Source organism: Astatotilapia calliptera, chromosome 13 (assembly GCF_900246225.1).
Source record: "Astatotilapia calliptera chromosome 13, fAstCal1.2, whole genome shotgun sequence".
Classification (NCBI taxonomy): domain Eukaryota; kingdom Metazoa; phylum Chordata; class Actinopteri; order Cichliformes; family Cichlidae; genus Astatotilapia; species Astatotilapia calliptera.
The window spans coordinates 22930030-22946843 of record NC_039314.1 but is presented as its reverse complement, the minus strand read 5'-3'; the positions used below and the strand labels follow the sequence as shown (position 1 = coordinate 22946843).

General features: G+C 38.6%; 1 protein-coding gene across 7 annotated transcripts in view; it reads right to left on the bottom strand.

Moving 5' to 3' along the window:
* LOC113034675 (mitogen-activated protein kinase kinase kinase kinase 3) overlaps positions 1 to 16814 on the bottom strand; it is a 42807-nt gene that overhangs the window by 8891 nt on the left and 17102 nt on the right. For 4 of the 7 annotated variants that reach the window (XM_026189491.1, XM_026189492.1, XM_026189495.1 and 1 more), the window contains exons 9-18: positions 16614 to 16745; positions 16183 to 16245; positions 15965 to 16046; positions 14691 to 14807; positions 11816 to 11888; positions 11604 to 11662; positions 9237 to 9299; positions 5644 to 5696; positions 5197 to 5235; positions 2637 to 2711 (exon numbers count right to left, since the gene is read on the bottom strand). In XM_026189491.1, the coding sequence (XP_026045276.1) occupies positions 2637 to 2711; positions 5197 to 5235; positions 5644 to 5696; positions 9237 to 9299; positions 11604 to 11662; positions 11816 to 11888; positions 14691 to 14807; positions 15965 to 16046; positions 16183 to 16245; positions 16614 to 16745 (756 nt within the window). The remainder of the gene's footprint in view (positions 1 to 2636; positions 2712 to 5196; positions 5236 to 5643; positions 5697 to 9236; positions 9300 to 11603; positions 11663 to 11815; positions 11889 to 14690; positions 14808 to 15964; positions 16047 to 16182; positions 16246 to 16613; positions 16746 to 16814) is intronic. The other 3 variants (XM_026189493.1, XM_026189497.1, XM_026189494.1) reach the window with 2 other exon arrangements.

Here is a 16814-nt window from a genome sequence, read left to right as displayed (position 1 = left end):
CCAAGAAAAGAAGTTGCAGTATTTAAGCTGAGTGGGAGACACAGAAAAAGATTACCCCCCCTTAAAGAAGCTTAAAGTGTAAACTTTATCAGTACAAAACTAATCTGTGACTGACATAGTTTACACATTCACTTAAGGTGGTAAGCCACGCATGGGTGCAGTACGCATAAAAGCATCTCTAAAGAAAGCCGGAAGAAAGCAGCTCTCTTAGAATGCACTGATGCTAAACACAAGGCTGGTGATAAGGACTATGCAATCAGATTATGACCAAAATATGGAAGCCCGTTTCCACCACTAAAAAAAAAATAAAAAAGTATCCACAACTCTAAATTTCGAGTTATTTTCCCTTATCAACTCGAAATTCTGAGAAAAGTAACTTGAGTAAATTTCGAGTTAGCTCTACCAATCAGTAATCTACATGAATGATGTCATTTTCTTGTACCTGGAAGGATATGGCGCAGAGGAATGCGCAGTCAAAACCGTATCGCAACAAACTGGTGCTTTTGAGAGTACGTTTGCTGATAGTAACGCCATGTGATTCAGCTAACAGCACAAGGATTTCATCATTTGTGAAGCCACGTTGAAAATACTCAGCAATTTGTGCATTCATGACTTACTTACTGGTAGCTTAGCTGTAGCATTTGTAGCTGAGGGCTTCAGCTTCCGGGTAACAAGGAAATGATGTCATTCACGTAGATTACTGCTTGGCAGTGCTACTTTTCTTGAAATATCAAGTTAATAAGTCAAAATTTCGAGTTATGGATACTTTTTTTTTTTTACCAAAAAACACCAACAAAGCTGAAATCATAACTTTAAAACTTTAAAATGCTGGATGTGCAAAAGGGAATTTATTTGCAACTGAAATTATTTTAAGATGCTTGAAAAGAAACAAAATCTATTCGAATTTTTGATACCTACACTAAAGATTTTCAAAATTTAGTGTCTATGTAATCCAAATGCTCCTAACTTTAACTTTTACTCAGTAACTAAGTTGATTTGGGGACCATCCGTTGGTCGTCAAGTCTGGATGTGAAGGCTTAAGCTGAGTGTTTTCGTGATCAGCAACAGTTTGTGTTCTCAAACTAAACTGGAGACTGAGAAACCAACGGATACTGTACGCTCACTGGCTACAGACTTGTCAATGACAAGCACACCCAAGTTTATCATCCTTTCTCACACTAAAATGCTAATGAATTAACATCATACTTAATCAATAAAACTTAATAACGCTTCATCAAGTCTCCAGTTTAATTAATGTCTAACGTCTCAAAGCAAAGGAGTCAAAAGTGTTATTTTTCCATAGATTTGTATAAAACTGGAAGCCCTTTTTGGAACCAGAACAGTCCCAGCAGAGTGCAGGTTCAAGTCGTTTCTGCATCGGCTACACCAGGGGTAGGCAACTCCAGGCCTCGAGTGCCAGTGTCCTGCAGGTTTTAGATATCACCCTGGGTCAGCACACCTGAATCAAATGATTAGTTCATTCCCAGGCCTCTGGAGTTCTTCATGACATGTTGAGGAGGAACTTTAGCCATTTGAATCAGCTGCGTTGGATGAAGGACACATCTAAAACCTGCCGGGCACCGGCACTCGAGGCCTGGAGTTGCCCACCCCTCGGCTACACTTTCTCTATATTGTTTACATAGAGTCTGAGGGACTAAATATTTTTGTTCCTTTGTCTGGAGGAAATTTCCTTTTTTGTTTGGCTAGAAGATTTTGTTTTTTATCGCTCTTAAACACCTTAAAAAAAAACCTTGAGAGAAAAAAAAAAAACCCTCCCCCCCACCACAACAGAAACTACAAAAGCTAGAAACTGCTACAGCACAACAGGTTGCAGCCACTTTAGGAATTCAGGTTATTTTCATTTGTGCAATCACAGCACTGTGTGTTGTGGATATGACTTGAAGGGAAAATCCTATAATATAAAGCACAAAAGGCCTCTCTGACGGTGGTGGAAAATATCTGTCTAGAAAAAAGGGGGGGGGAAAAAAGACTCTGGCCTGCCGCAGACATTTGGCTTTTACACTGAGGGGAGAGGCTGGATGCCAGATCTCCAGTTTTATAGAGGCAAGATAAGACAGAAGGCAGTGTGATCTCACACACACTCATACACACACAGAGCAAGAAGGAACACAGATGGCGAAGCCAGTGAAGAACAAAACAAGACAACGGCACACAAGAGGACAAGGTCATGAGCATCAGTTATCTAAAGAATGAAACTGAACTCAGGCTCAACGATCCATATAGATCATGTCAAATCTTTAGCTATAAAGTGTATTTTAATGCTGTGTTGTTTGCGTGACACCTACACTTCTCCATTTATTACATTTCTACTACTGAAAGAATATATGAGGAAATATCAATAGCCTCTTGGTGAACATTTAGGGTTAGGGTTACTGTTAGTAGCTTTAAGAAAGCGTGGACAACACACAGGCAGCAGGCACACACACACAAACAGGTGGCGTATGTGGCGTGATGGTGGGGTGTGCTCCATAAAGATGTGTGGATGAAACTGGCAAAGGTAGGAAGCCTTAACTCCTTGTCTTCCTTCTCAGTCTTTCCTCTGAAACAAGTGAGGGAAAGATGGGAAAAGAAGAATTTGGAGAGGCTTCCAGTTCTAAGACTGAGAGGGAACTTACTGAGTGTGAGTTTCATCATCATCTGCACCATCATCATCCTCATCCTCATCATCCCCTAAGTGTGCCACATGGCCCCTGGGAGAGGAGGTGAAGACAGGAAGGGGGGCGGGGAAAGAAAGGACAAAGGAGGAGTGGGAGAGGGGGCATAAGGAGGAGTGATCAGGGGAGAAAGGGAGCAAGCAAAGGAGATAGGGGATGACAACAGAAGGCAGAGGCAGAAGAGGACAGAGGAAGAAGGGGGAAGGGGAGGGAAAGCTGAGTGAAGCTTGGTTCACAAACTACTTCTGAACTCCTGACCCTGTGCAGATCTGAAAGGACTGAATAGGTTCAAATAAAAGCATGACCCAATTTTTACTGCGATCCACAAAAATCAGCAAAATGACTCATCTGAACAACCAAGAGAAACGGTCTGAGGACTAATTACTTCCACAACCAGACACTTTCAAACCCAGCGGTCCAGTTTGAACCATTAAGTCCTTATAGATCTACACACGTCAACAGTAAGCGTAACCTTTTAAATCATATTATATATTATATTATATCAAATTCTCAAATACTGGTAAAAGTCCTTTCATTATCCCAAGGACAGAGAAACCCGGCCTTTGTTTGAAACTCTCTCTATCCTAATGTTTTACATATCAGGAGATAATAAAAATAATTTGGCCCTTAGCATGTCTTAAAAATGGGTAAATATAACCTCTGATGAACAACAACACATAACATATTAAACCATGTCATAATTTTAATACAAAATACCAAAGCAGTATGTGAAGGACTAAGTACGCCGTTACTGCTTCCACAACAATTAAAAGAGTGTAGATACCAGGTGCTACTAATTAAATGCACTTGAATATATGATGATAAGCAAGCATGAGCACCTTCAAAAAAGTAAACGTTTAAAAGCTTGCTAATCGTCCCAGGAGTGGATGCAGGTTCACCCAAAGCTCAGATCATGCAAGGCTCGGAGAAACTGCAAGAAACCCCAAGAGCTTCACCTCAGGTTCTACAGCACTCAGCCTGCATGTTAAACATCAAAAGTTCATAACACTACAATCAGGAAAAGACTGCTCAAGTGTTGCTTGTTTGAAAATGTTACCAGGAGAAAACCTCTTCTTTCTCCTGGCAAAAAAACCCTCCAAAACAAAAACATGGCAGTACAGCTTAGGTTTGCAAATTTGCATCTGAACAAACCACAAGACATTCCAACCAATTTTCTTTGGACAGGTGGGACCAAAGTGTAGATGTCTGGCCATAATGCACAGTTCTACATTTGAAGAGATAAAAACAAAAAAAAAGAAACACATGACTTCAACGTAACGCATAAAAACTTCCATGCCCAATGATGACCTGGGCTTATTTTGCAGCCAGAGGACCCGGGCATCTTGCAGTCATTGAGCCAACCATGAACTCATTGGTATGCCAAAGGATTGTAGAATCAAATATGGTAAAGCTTGGCCACAATTAGGTAAAAAAAAAACAGGACAGTGATCCCAAGTACAGAAGCATGACTAAAAAACAAAATCAAGGTGTTGCAATGACCTAGTGAAAGTCCAATCCTGACTGAAAAGCTGTGGTAGAACCTTAAGATAATAATATGAACTTAACAATGGCCACAATGATGTGAGACACTGATGAAGTCATACAGAAAACAACTGCTTCAAGTTATTGGTGGTAAAGGTGGCTCCAGATGCGGTTTACTTAGTGTTTCACGCACTTCCTCTGGTTTCGTCTTAGTTTTTGTTAAATAAATAATGACACATCATACATCACGTGTTGCTGTTCATCAATTTAAAACATCTGATAAGGTTATTTTTCATATTTATTTAACGTGACTATACATGTAAAAACCTCAAAGATGTTAAGTAACCCTTTGATCAATAAAGGAGCCAAAAAGACAGAAAACCTGGACGTGTTAAGTTCCAAGTAAAGCCACAACATTTTGTAGCCTTAGATGTTTTAGCCTAGAGACAATAATGCTAACATGTTCCTGCAGCAAAGCAACCATCCAGCAGACCTGCTATTAAGATTTGCTGTTTAACATCTAAGGGAAATATTTAAGACAACTTTGTACCTGATGCCTAATAATGTACAAGCTAATCTAGAGTTCAGTGAAACACATTTTTCATATCAGACTTACTCACCAAAAGTAGCAAAGCACATAAATAGCAATCATTATCTTTTGAGCAGTGAAGAGGAATTTCTCCATAGAAAATGAAACCCAGTGGCTAAAACTCTATGTCCATATGTGTGACTGCACATGTTTGTTGGTGTGTGCGTGCATGTGTGTGTGAGAGCCATGCTCTGCAGGAAGCTTCTATGAAGCGCAGCCATTTCCTAATGAGAACAAAGCAAGAAGCAAGCCTGAGAGGAAATAAAACCCAGCAGAATCCAAAACGCCGAGAGCAGTGAGACAGCCTGAAGTAATTACTATAGCATTAGTTGCATGTGATTGGCCTCATTAGTCCTGCCGTTAAACAATGATTGGCTCATGGGTAGGCGTGGTTAGAGCACCAGCAGATCCAAGACACTGAACGTGGACGCCAAAGTGGAGTAAACTCACCTCTGCTGCAGCTCCTCCTCCACCGATTTGAGAAGACTCCTGTTTGACAAGTCGGAAAAGCACAAATGACAGAATAAAAAGAAAGACAAAAGTACCCAGGTTTTGATTTTGTGTATCGAGAATAAAATCTTAGTCCTTCCCAGTCTAGAGGACATTCTGCTGTGCTTATCTGAACCTCAGCTTTCTGCTTACAATGCATGCTTGTGAGCAGAAAGCTGCATACAGACAGTGTCATAAAGTTGGCACAGACTTTGAAATGCACAACAGAAAATCTCTTCACATTCCAAGTCTTCTTATTGTCTACATCCTCGCTCAATCTAGACATTAAAAATTTAAAAAATAAAATAAAATAAAATGAAGGATAGCTGCAACTGACAATGAAATGAAAGAAGAGAATCCAGGGGGAGGTAAATGTTTAAAAACAGAAAATAAACAAGCCAGACTTACTTGTTTCCTCCCAAAAAACGCGATGAATCTTGACCGTATTCCAGCTGCAAATCCTACAAGACAAATTAGATTACAACTGTGACATAACCCTTCATAAATAGTTCATTTATACATATATTAACAGGTGCTGTAGATCTTGGCCAACTGAGGCAGTAAACCACGTTTAAAGTTGTGGCCATCACTGAAGCCCTTTTCAGTTGCCAAATGACTGCAGACGCTGCCACTGTAGCAGCTGTGGTGACCGTTACAGCAGCCTGCTGGAAATCATACCCACAATAAGAAGCTCTTTCACCTGAAGTATAATTCATAACCACAGACATTCACAGATGTATATGGTGAGCATATGGGTATTTATAGTTATACAGAGCTGACACTTGCTGAACTCACACTGTGGTCCAATACTACATATATTAATCATCGGGCGTTAGCCACAAAACAAGTCTGGCATTTGACACATTTAGGAAAAGGACCAATAATTAGGTGCACACCAAGTAACTAATTTCAATGTCATCATTAAACAATGATGAAAAGAAACATTATCATCCTACTCATCCTGCTAATTTTTGCTAGTACAGGCTTCACAGATAGAACACAGAAGTTGTTTCCAAAAAGTGGTTCCCTGTCGTTTGGGCTTGTGAAACCCTAAAATTTTGCATTATGGTCTCATGCACTGACTTGTTGTTGAGTCAATGACTTATTTTCTAGATGAAACAAGTTCCTTTTAGGTCACAAACAGGTGAAAACATGCACTATTTCACAAAACAGTTGAGGGAAAGACAGAAAATGTAACATGCTGTCGGTTACTGAAGTTACCAGCTATGAATTAACCCAGAAACCCAAACTCCACTAAAATCCAATCCAAGAAATACAGGACAGTAGATACGTTAATCATTTTTATTAACTATCATTAAATAGGTTTCACTAATGTAAAATATTGTAGTGCGGTGGTTGTGATGTGCTCCTTGTCCTTTCGATTGAACATTCTGTTACTACTGTTGACTGCAGTTACAGTATTTTTGTATTTGGAAACATGACTAAACGAAAAGGTTTTATCTTCCAAATGCATTCAACACCTCTAAAGGAGGCATATAATGTTAAAATTGGATTTTCTCAATTCATTATCTTTGTCAAAATAGTCACAGTAACAAGATAGAAATAAGTCTCTCTGCAATATCTAGACAGCAGTACTTCTATTGGTCAAGTTTATCTAAAGCTTTGCTCTTTTGTGTTGACTTCTTGGGTAAAATGACAAAAAACACAAATGTATGACAGAGTCTAAAGCCATAACTTTACAGAAGCATGCACAAAGAGCAACTACAAACGTATTTCTAATATTATTATATGTCATTACTAACATATTTGTTTTCTAAATCAATCAAACAATCAATACACATTTTTAGTGACACCTAGGGCTGTGCGATATGACCAAAATCTCATATCCCGATATAAGACATCTATCGTCACGATAACAATATAAATCACAAAAATGTAACATTTTCTGTAAATTCTGTGAATCTCGTGCAGCTCGTTTTGCGGGAAGTGTTTCCAGCTGCGCGTCATGTAGCTGGAGTCGAGTGTTTTAACCGATGCATGAAACTACACATTTTTAGACATAAGTTTAACGGCCGCCGTTTTCTTTGTGAGTATTTATTACACGGCGTGCTGCGGGGAAAAGCCTGTTCTAACGTTTGAGTCTAAGGTTTATTTTTTTTAGCACCTGGCGGCTCTTTTTTGCTTCTCATCCATAAATACTCTGCATACTCTTTCACGTGAGTCAGTTTATTTTGAAAAGTCTCAACAGGATCTTGAGCTTTATTGTGAAAGGTTTATATGGAACATAAACAAGCGGACACGAGATGGTGTTACCGTCGTTGTTGCTAACCACAACGCATAAAAACAGGCACTTGTCCGTCCGTAGTGTGGTTATATTAAATATAAGAGAAAGAGAGAAAGAAGACATGAATATAGCCACTACAGTGACCGTCAAAAGGATGAAAAAATATTGCCGTAAACGGTTTATTTTGCAACACCACGAAACAAACGATAGCGTAAAATGAAACGATAGACGTTTTTATATCGTCATCCGATATATATCGTTATATCGAACAGCCCTAGTGACACCCCTAATACAAAGTATCTGTAGTACAGTAAAGTACACCAGTAACTCTTTGGAGCAGTTATCAGATACATTGGTGGACGCCTAAGTGACTCGCAAACCGTGGATTGGGAACCAATGTTTTAGATAACTTTGGTAAGAAAAGTGTTATGTTGTCATAAAGCACATTTGAGAGTGTGCGGGCTAATAAAGAATCAGCTGTGCAGATTTTATGATTCTGCAGGCTGACAATAAATTCAGCACTATGACAACGGTCCTGAATTTAAATCAACTAATGAAATTCTGGTTGGATATCGGTGACATAAAAACCACAATGTGAATGCAGCATCTTGTCAGAGAAATATTTTTGAATGTTACGCCTGAAAGCAAAAAGCATGCAAGAGGAAATGCGCACTCCAGATGAGCAGACACAAAACACCAATGCTACAAAGAAACTACAAAGAAACACGCATACTAACAGACAAAAAACAAAGCAAAAAACAAGGCCTCGCTACTCTGGTTAACTACAAGAGGTTAGAAAAACATAAGCAACACTTTACAAATGAGAGAAGCGCATTCTGTGGAAACATCAGAAATATGGAAAAGAAATATTGAGTACCATAGAACACACATTAAAAGTGTATGTGCTAATAAATTTGAGCAGACATGCCTTTTATATATTTTAAATCTCCTTTAGATGTCCTTGAGCAAGGCACTGCACCACTACCAGCCTTTAGAGCTGCAGCTCCACTGCTGAACCTGATATATCTTCCTCTATATTAAAGCCTTTCTTGAAGTAAGTCTTACGACTTGGCAGGTATCTTGGCAGTCATTTTGAAGCACTTTAGAACAAACTTTTAATTCAGTGGTTACTGACACATAAAAACTGCATGTACAGAAGTCCAGTTAAATCTGATTTTAAAAGGAGAAAATACTAGAAAAGTTAGCCAACTTTCTCCAAAATATGCTTTTCCCCCCTGAAAGCTACCCTTCTGTCACAATTCTTCAATACATCTCAACTAGACATTTGCTGAGTAACATGCCTCTCCACTGTAGTGTCCCTCCCTGTGTTTATACCTCTGTGTGCCAATCTGTGTGTTTTATGCATATATAAGAACAACAACAACAACAATAGCACTAACGACTCTAATCACTATGACAACTACAACACCAGCTCGTGAGGCAAAAGCTGAAGCTGGAAACAGAAGATAAAGATGGGCAGTAACAGACGGGTGGACTAGAAGAGATGGATCAACAATGTGAAATAACAAATATACAGGTTGGACATCGAGCAGCCGAGAGATTCAGAGCTCTGAAAAAGGACAAAAGTAGGACAAGGACTCATCCTTCAGAGTTTAAGAATGAGCAAGATGGAGAGAAAAAATTAAATTATATTTTAAATAAAGCATGACGTTAAAAATTGACAGACTGAAAATAAATGGGCCAACAGCTGGAGAGATGGAGAGGCTGAAACAAAGAGAGACTAAAGGTGTACTACCAGATTAGATCTTGCTGTATAGTAGAGCTCCTCAACACAGTCCAGATAGGGCTCAGAATCACACTGGTCAGCAAGACAGAGCGAGAGAGACCTCAGTTAATACATTAACCTGTCCTGGACTAATGGTGGGGAACAGGTAGGAATGGTGATATGGAGGGAAGGGATGACTTGTGAAAAATGAGTTTGGGTTAAAGCTGTGTCCACACTGGAAATGATTCGCTCGTCGCACATCACTTTCAAGCTGGTGGCTCATCGCTTTTAGACATTCCAGGTTCCGGTTGTCTAAGTTACTCTCTATAGTTTACTACCAGGTCATATGTCAGTCAAGGGTATTCTTCAGTCACTTGCCTGGAAGTTGGGAACAGTTTATCTTGTGTCCCGCCCACTTCAACTCAGCAAGAGTTAAGTTGTCTTTATTTGCTTCAAGTCGCCAAATGTCATTCTATTTCTATGGGTCACTATGAATCACTTCCAGTGTGTACGTAGCTTAAGGCCATTTTTATTTAGTTTTTAATAGGTGCTTGACTTGGCAAGAAAAGGATAGAGTATATTTGAATAATAATCTCAAGAGAGGAGGAGACAGATGTGAGTTTAAAACATAGATGGAGGTTTGGAATGGAGAGAAAATAATAAACTGTGCTACAACAGCATATATGTGAGCCTACAAAATATAAAGTTAATAAGGGTATAATATGGGTACTTTTCATAACATTCTACATACAAATTAAACAACTAATGGTAGCCAGCTGTATTCTGGGTAGTATTTCCACACATGCATTTCTAGCTCATCATGGGTATGGATGTCCTGGTACGTTTAGGCTATTAACATTTTCTTTGAATCATGCTGCTAAAGTGTAATTTAAATGAGTTCTTCCAATTTTGACAAGAAAAATGGTCAAATATTCAGCCAGAAGACGGTTGATGGATACCAAAAGGTCTGACTTGCTAAGGGACATTTATCCAAATATTAGTGGGTGTGTATGTATACTTTAGAACCTGTGTGGATTAAAGAAATCCAAAAATATTTCAAACTTGTGCACTCAATCCTTGCTTTGTTAAGTTATTAAAGACATATGCTGTACAATCATTTCATCCTGGAAAGAGAACAGTTCATGTTAAAAGCCAGAATTTACCAAGTTATTCAAGCCCATGATGAGTGTCCGTAAACTTGTGATCAGCGTTTTAGAGGTACTTTCTGTTACTATGGGTCTGTTTGATTTTTGGCCACTATTGCAAAAAAAGAGAGAGAAAAAAATACTTGCACAGAGTCTCTTTTGATCAAAATATTATAATATGAATGCTAAAACAGCATGGCAGTCCTCACTGGATGGATCTTGGAGCTACAAGCTAAAAGCTAAAATCTACACATGTCACAAGACAAATGTAATGCAAGCTGCCAGAGTTCCCTTGAAAAGAGAGTAGAAATTTAATGGACAGATGAATGATTGTTGATAAAAGATGAATTACAGATCATATGAGGTTAATATGATAGCATTAATCTAAATTTATAGATCAAAAGATAAAGAGACGACAAAATAAAGGTTTGGTTAGATTTTTTGGTGAACTATCAAAGACAACTTTAAGAGGGTGGGGACAGTGGAAGACGTGCAAGAAAGGACAAAAAGGTGAAAAGGAAGTCGGGGAGCAACTTATACTGGGAAAAAATATCAAGAAATCATAGCTCAGCCAAAGATTTTTTTAAAGAACCTATGCTAACTTTTTGACCAAAACTGAGCATAATCTGACCAAGATAAATTACAAATTTTATGCAAATGAAAGCCAAGAACACGACTTTTATTCTACTGAGTTCTGTCCAACCAGTAGCGAAAGAAAGCTACTACTGACAAATCATACCTGTGTTTGTCAAACAGCAATAACAAGAGGTCTACAGTTACAACTTCATTAAAATGAATCCATAGAGCTGTTTATCCAGCTGGGTTGTGTATTTTAAGCTACTGCAATAACACTGTTCAGCCACAGCCTTCAGGGTTTGGTGAATCCCAAAACATTCCAGATCAAATTGGACTTTTAATTCCTCCAGCAAGCACAAGATCCACCAGGGACTACTCTCTTTACGATATATTCACAACAGCCTGCTGGTTACTGTAAATCTGATTTTATATGCAACTGGGCATTAGATTTCTGCCAATTCTGTTGTTATACCCATATAATAATTAGCGAAACATGCCATTCCTAAACCTTAGAATATTTAACTAGGATTGGTTCAACACAGACAGAGAAAAACATAGATTGGTGGAGGTGCCATGTGTGATTAGGTGAGGGACAGCCAAGTTGGTACTGGTTAATTAACAACCACACAAATCTCATCTCATTCGCACACATACAAACATAATGTGATCAACTCACCGGTTCATGATGAGGTTGTGTCTCCTTTTCCAAAAGACTATCAAACTTCACTTGATCGACTGAGAGAGGCAAAATAAGAGAGAGGGGAGGATGGGAGAAAGGGAATATCATGAGGTAGGGAGATATATATACTGAGTAAGTTTATTGAAGAAGGAGGAAAAAGATACTAAAGACATTGTATTTGTTCACATTGACCTTTTGTAGCAACTCACATTTCATCTCGGACAGTGTTTTTCCTTCTCTGGTGCTCCTGCTGGTGGAGCGGATACGATAAGGAACCGGGGACTATCAGGAAATAAAAAGAAGAGCAGACAGTGTCAAAGCTGCTCTGGACACTCGGTGTAGTGGTTTGCACTAGATTTGGAAAGATCACAATAGGTTTAAGAACAAAAACATAATCCCACTGCTATTTCCTGTGGGTGGGATTTGATGACACAGCAAAAACAGAGAGTCTCACACACACACACACACTGCAAGAACCAAAACAAACAACAGCAACACAGTCAGAGGAAAAACATTCATCCACCCTTTTGGTTCCAAACACTGGATACCTGTAAGCTGTAAAGTCCTCTTTACATTGGAAGCTTTATAACAGAGAGATTGTCACACAGTATCTCATCATCATCATCTGATGATCTACATTCTTAATACAAGCGGAAAAACAGGGTTTAAATGCTGAAATGGAAAACGGTACTTAGTTATTTTATATGTCATGAGTGCAGCTGGCCATTCTTATTTTGAACCACAGTTATTGTTAATTTAAAATAAAATCCAAACTCCATCCCACAGAAATCTAATGACACAGCAACCTCAGTGCATGCTTATGAAGCACTGGAAGACAAACCAAGACAACAAAAGACCATGCATCAATCAAAGCAACATTTAGAACTCGGCTCCTCCAACAGACATTTTTGTTTGCTTGTTTGCAATTATTCTCATAGTCCATTCTCATTAGACACAAACCACGATTAATACCTGAAAGGTTAAAGACAGGTGAAGATGGCGTCCATAGCTATAACACTTTAGCAACCTACAGCCTTTTGGCCTTCCACAACACTACATTTTCTTTTGTCTAATATTTGAAACATCAACATGTTGGAGGGTTTTTTTTCCATGAGTTTGTGTATGAATTTAATACTTAAAAACATAATTCTAGAGAGAGTGACAATGTGATATTTTTGAAGCCATCTTTATGAATTTAGGCATTTCTTTATCATCCCAGGTGCTACAGAACTGAAGTGAATGGAAAAGATCCTTAGTGATGCTATTTATGCCTTTTTTCCACTAGCAACCGCTCAAGTTGACTTTTAGGGCTTTCTGTTTGGTGGTAGTGCCGACTTGGCCGGGTTTCCAAGCAAGCCAAGTTTAGCTGAAAATGTGACGTCAAAACACTGCATGCCACTGATAGGCGAGGAAGTAATGTCACTGGATGAGTCATGAGGGTGACTCCTGCGCAAGAATAATACCGCTATTTTTTTTAGACATGGCAAATAAGGAAATGGGCTACACACAAACCAACACTGGTCCAATGACAAGATCCAGATGTATTTGTGCAAACAACAGAATCCAGAGGGAGCTAGACCATGGTTGTGTTGTATTTGTGTTGCATACATATAAGACATTAAAATGGTATAAAACTGTAATGGAAAACAACTGAAACTGAGTAGAGCAAAGTAGAGTCAAGTTGAGGTGCTAGTGAAAAACTGACCCGATTTCTTGCATTCCCCTTTGATTCTCACCGATGTCGCCAGTTGTTGTTGTTGGAAGGTTACTTTTATCTGCCTATAGTCACTATATGTCAGTCATAAATAATATAAACTTTATAATTTGTTACATTTATGAAGCCATTTCTATTCTACCGCTGTTTTTTAAAGTTTTTTACTTAATTATTTTTTGTTTTTAATTGGGATCTGTGACATTTTTACCATAATGTTTTATCCTATTCTATTTTAATGATCCAATGATTTATTCTACTTAATGTTTTGGCTGCTGTAATACAAGAGTTTCCCAAATTATTAGGAGAAATACAGTGGACCTTATCCTATTATGGCCTTTTATTTGTTCACAACTACACAGAGATGACGTAAAACCCAGTAAGTAATAAATCACCGGAATTTCCTTATAGCCAACCCTTATCTTTCTATTTTGTTCACACATGAGTGCTGTGCAGTTGTGGCTTAAATCATTAACTTCAACTGTGTTCTGAAAATGTTAAAGTTTAGGAGCAAAGCTGAATTTGTTTTTTTATCTCTAACAATCTCATTACTTAAAGCATTCAAGTAAAATGTGCATAAGATATAAGCAAATTTTAGAATAAGAATAATGACGCAATTTTGTGTGATGCAGTTGTATAAAGTCAGCTGATTTGAATGTCAACAGAAAGGTCTATGAAACCGCCACAGTAAGCTATCAAATGACTGTTTCACATACCAATGTCGACTTCCACGGCAACACCAGCAGAAACTGAACTGGAAATTTACTTTTTATTCATTCAGTTCTGTAGTCCTATTCCCCCCCTGCCCCCCCCTCCGAAAAAAAAAAAAAACTACAGTCAGAAGAGTTTGTGTTAGAATGACATCAGTGCAGACACTGCAGGAACAGTAGTACCTTCCGACGGGCTGCAAAACGGGGTGCACGTCGAGCACCGGGACTTATGGGAAGAAAGTGACCCCTGTACTTAAACTAAGGATTCAGAGGATCAGGGATGGGGAATAGAAGACAGGAGAGGAAAATAAAATGTGGGGCGATACAAGCAGTGCTAAAAAGAAGAAGAGAAAAACAAAAGTGAACCAAAAACAGAAAATGAGAAATAAATCTGAGAGAAGCAAAAGAAGAAGTGGATAAAAAGGAATGAGTAAGAAAGGGAAAGACAGAGCAGAAAGATGACTCACATGTGACAAAGAAAGGAGGGAGTAAGCATGGAGAGAAAAAGCTGTGAATGACAAAGGAATTTAATGAAAGGACAACTGAGGAGACAGAAGGAAGTTGAGGAAGAAAAGAAGCATGATCGAGTAAAACACAATCACATTTATGCTCGGCCCGACAAAACTTTGGGTTTAACAGAAAATCCTGAAGGTCAAAGGTTACCTCAGGCTCAGGGTCGTCATCGTCAAAGTCGTTGAAGGTGCTGTGGTCGGGGTTGTTGGATTTATCCAGCAGCTCAATCGCTAACGTCCTGCTGAGAGGCTGGGAAACAAAAGGGTGCTGGAAGAGAAACAAGAGTTGGAATCAATCCAGGTGACATCACCAATGGCACATTTTTAAACCAAATAAATAAAAAATAAATAAATAAACTGTACTGGGTAATATGTGATTCTTAAATAAGCAGAGCTGCAACTAATCCAGCAGCTCATTAGGGTGCTGACAAATTGATATGCCGTTTAAATAACAGCCCTAACTGTTGTAGCACACAGTGATGAATGATGCTTACAAAGCAAACTGAAGTTTATGCTTTCCTTCCATTATTTAGATCTTGCTTCATGCATCATGTATCACGTTGCTCCAGCTTCTTTTATACACAGTACCTTTTAACATCACAGAATGCACCTAGTACACATGTGAACGCTTCATATATAATACATGACACCATGACCACTTAGAAGTTTTAAAAGATATTGAGGACTGATCGAATGAGGAAAAAAAAATATTGCAAAAGGTTAATTTTTTAACAGTGGATTTTTTAGTAGACTTATTTTGGAAGTCTAATGCTGCTTGCTTGAGGTGTAATCACACATCCTGTTTGGGCATCTTGTTTTAAATTTGGCCAATTTCAACCTTAAAGTATGGCTCGTGGGCAGTGATGCAACACATTAAAGTGTAGCTTTACAAGTAACCTTTTCACTGTGTGTTTTGAGATACTGGTCGGAACTACATTGGGTTAAAACAGCAACCCTTTAACCTGAATTTCACTTTGAAGAAAACAACCAAGTTGCAGGCAACAAATCTGCACAAAAAACTGCATAGTGTGTGGTAGTGCTGTGTGGTTGCTCTCACTCAGGCATGCGCCTTAAAAACTGAATACTGGGTCAGTTTGACACAGTAGTTTATATATGCACATTTTAGGTTCATGACAAACCTGCAGAGCCCACATGCAGGTGGCCAGAATAGGATTTCCACAAAGCAACCAAAAAAAATAGCAGCAGAGCTGGAAGCTATCCATCAGACCGCCTCAGAAAGGAGATCTGCCAAATCTGAAATGGCTTTTGATATTTATAAACACTGTTGAGCAATTTTGTCAGCATGGCTAGTTTCCTAACTTAACATAAAAGTTGACTGGGAAGCCCTATCATTTTTGTTTGTTTTACATCATGTAAATATGATTGGAGATGGACTGTAATGTCTGAAAGTTAAACTTTCCTCACCTGCAGCAGTTTCTCAGCTGTGGGCCTCTTTTTTGGGTTCTTGGTCAGAGCCAGTTTGACAAAATGGTGGAAGTTATTTGTCCTATTAGAAAAAAGGAAAAAGGTTTAATGTTTTAGCCCTGTAAAATGATAAAAACTGGTCATTTAAACAGCTGGGTGTTACATCTATAGCAAATGTGAGCAAGACCAACATATATGCAAAAGCATGACAGTCTTACCACTTCATTTTATCTTTCAACTTAGGAGGCTGGAAATTACTCTTTGTCATTAAGAACAGAGCCCTGTTGGGAGAGAAGAAATACAAATGAGAAAAATCACCTTTAACAGTGTAGAAAGACATGCCTTCCTAGCATTCAGTAATAAAGCCAATTTGATACACAATATCTACTCCAAATGACTAAAGCCAGTGTAATATATGAATAGAATAAAGATTAAAATCTCCAGGACATAAATATAGCAACATTTTGTAAAGTAACCCTTTAGATTTGTCACACAAAAATTATCTAAAGCTAATAACATTAATGTCTGTCAGTGGTTCTGACTTTTATTAAATACATGCAGAGATACATGGTAAGAATTAAATCTTCCAAATAATATTGTAAACATTCTTTACTATCATTGCATCATCACAGCCCGCACACACTCCTACCTCATTGGGTGCAGGTCAAACATGGGTGGCTGCAGTTCAGCCAGTTCTATTGCAGTGATACCCACAGCCCAGATATCACACAACTGGTTGTAACCCCCTTTCCTCTCCACCGCTGCTACCTCAGGAGCCATCCTATACAAGGAAACAAGACAGAAGGACTGTATGAAAACAAGATGCATATAAGAGGGAGGAATGATCAAC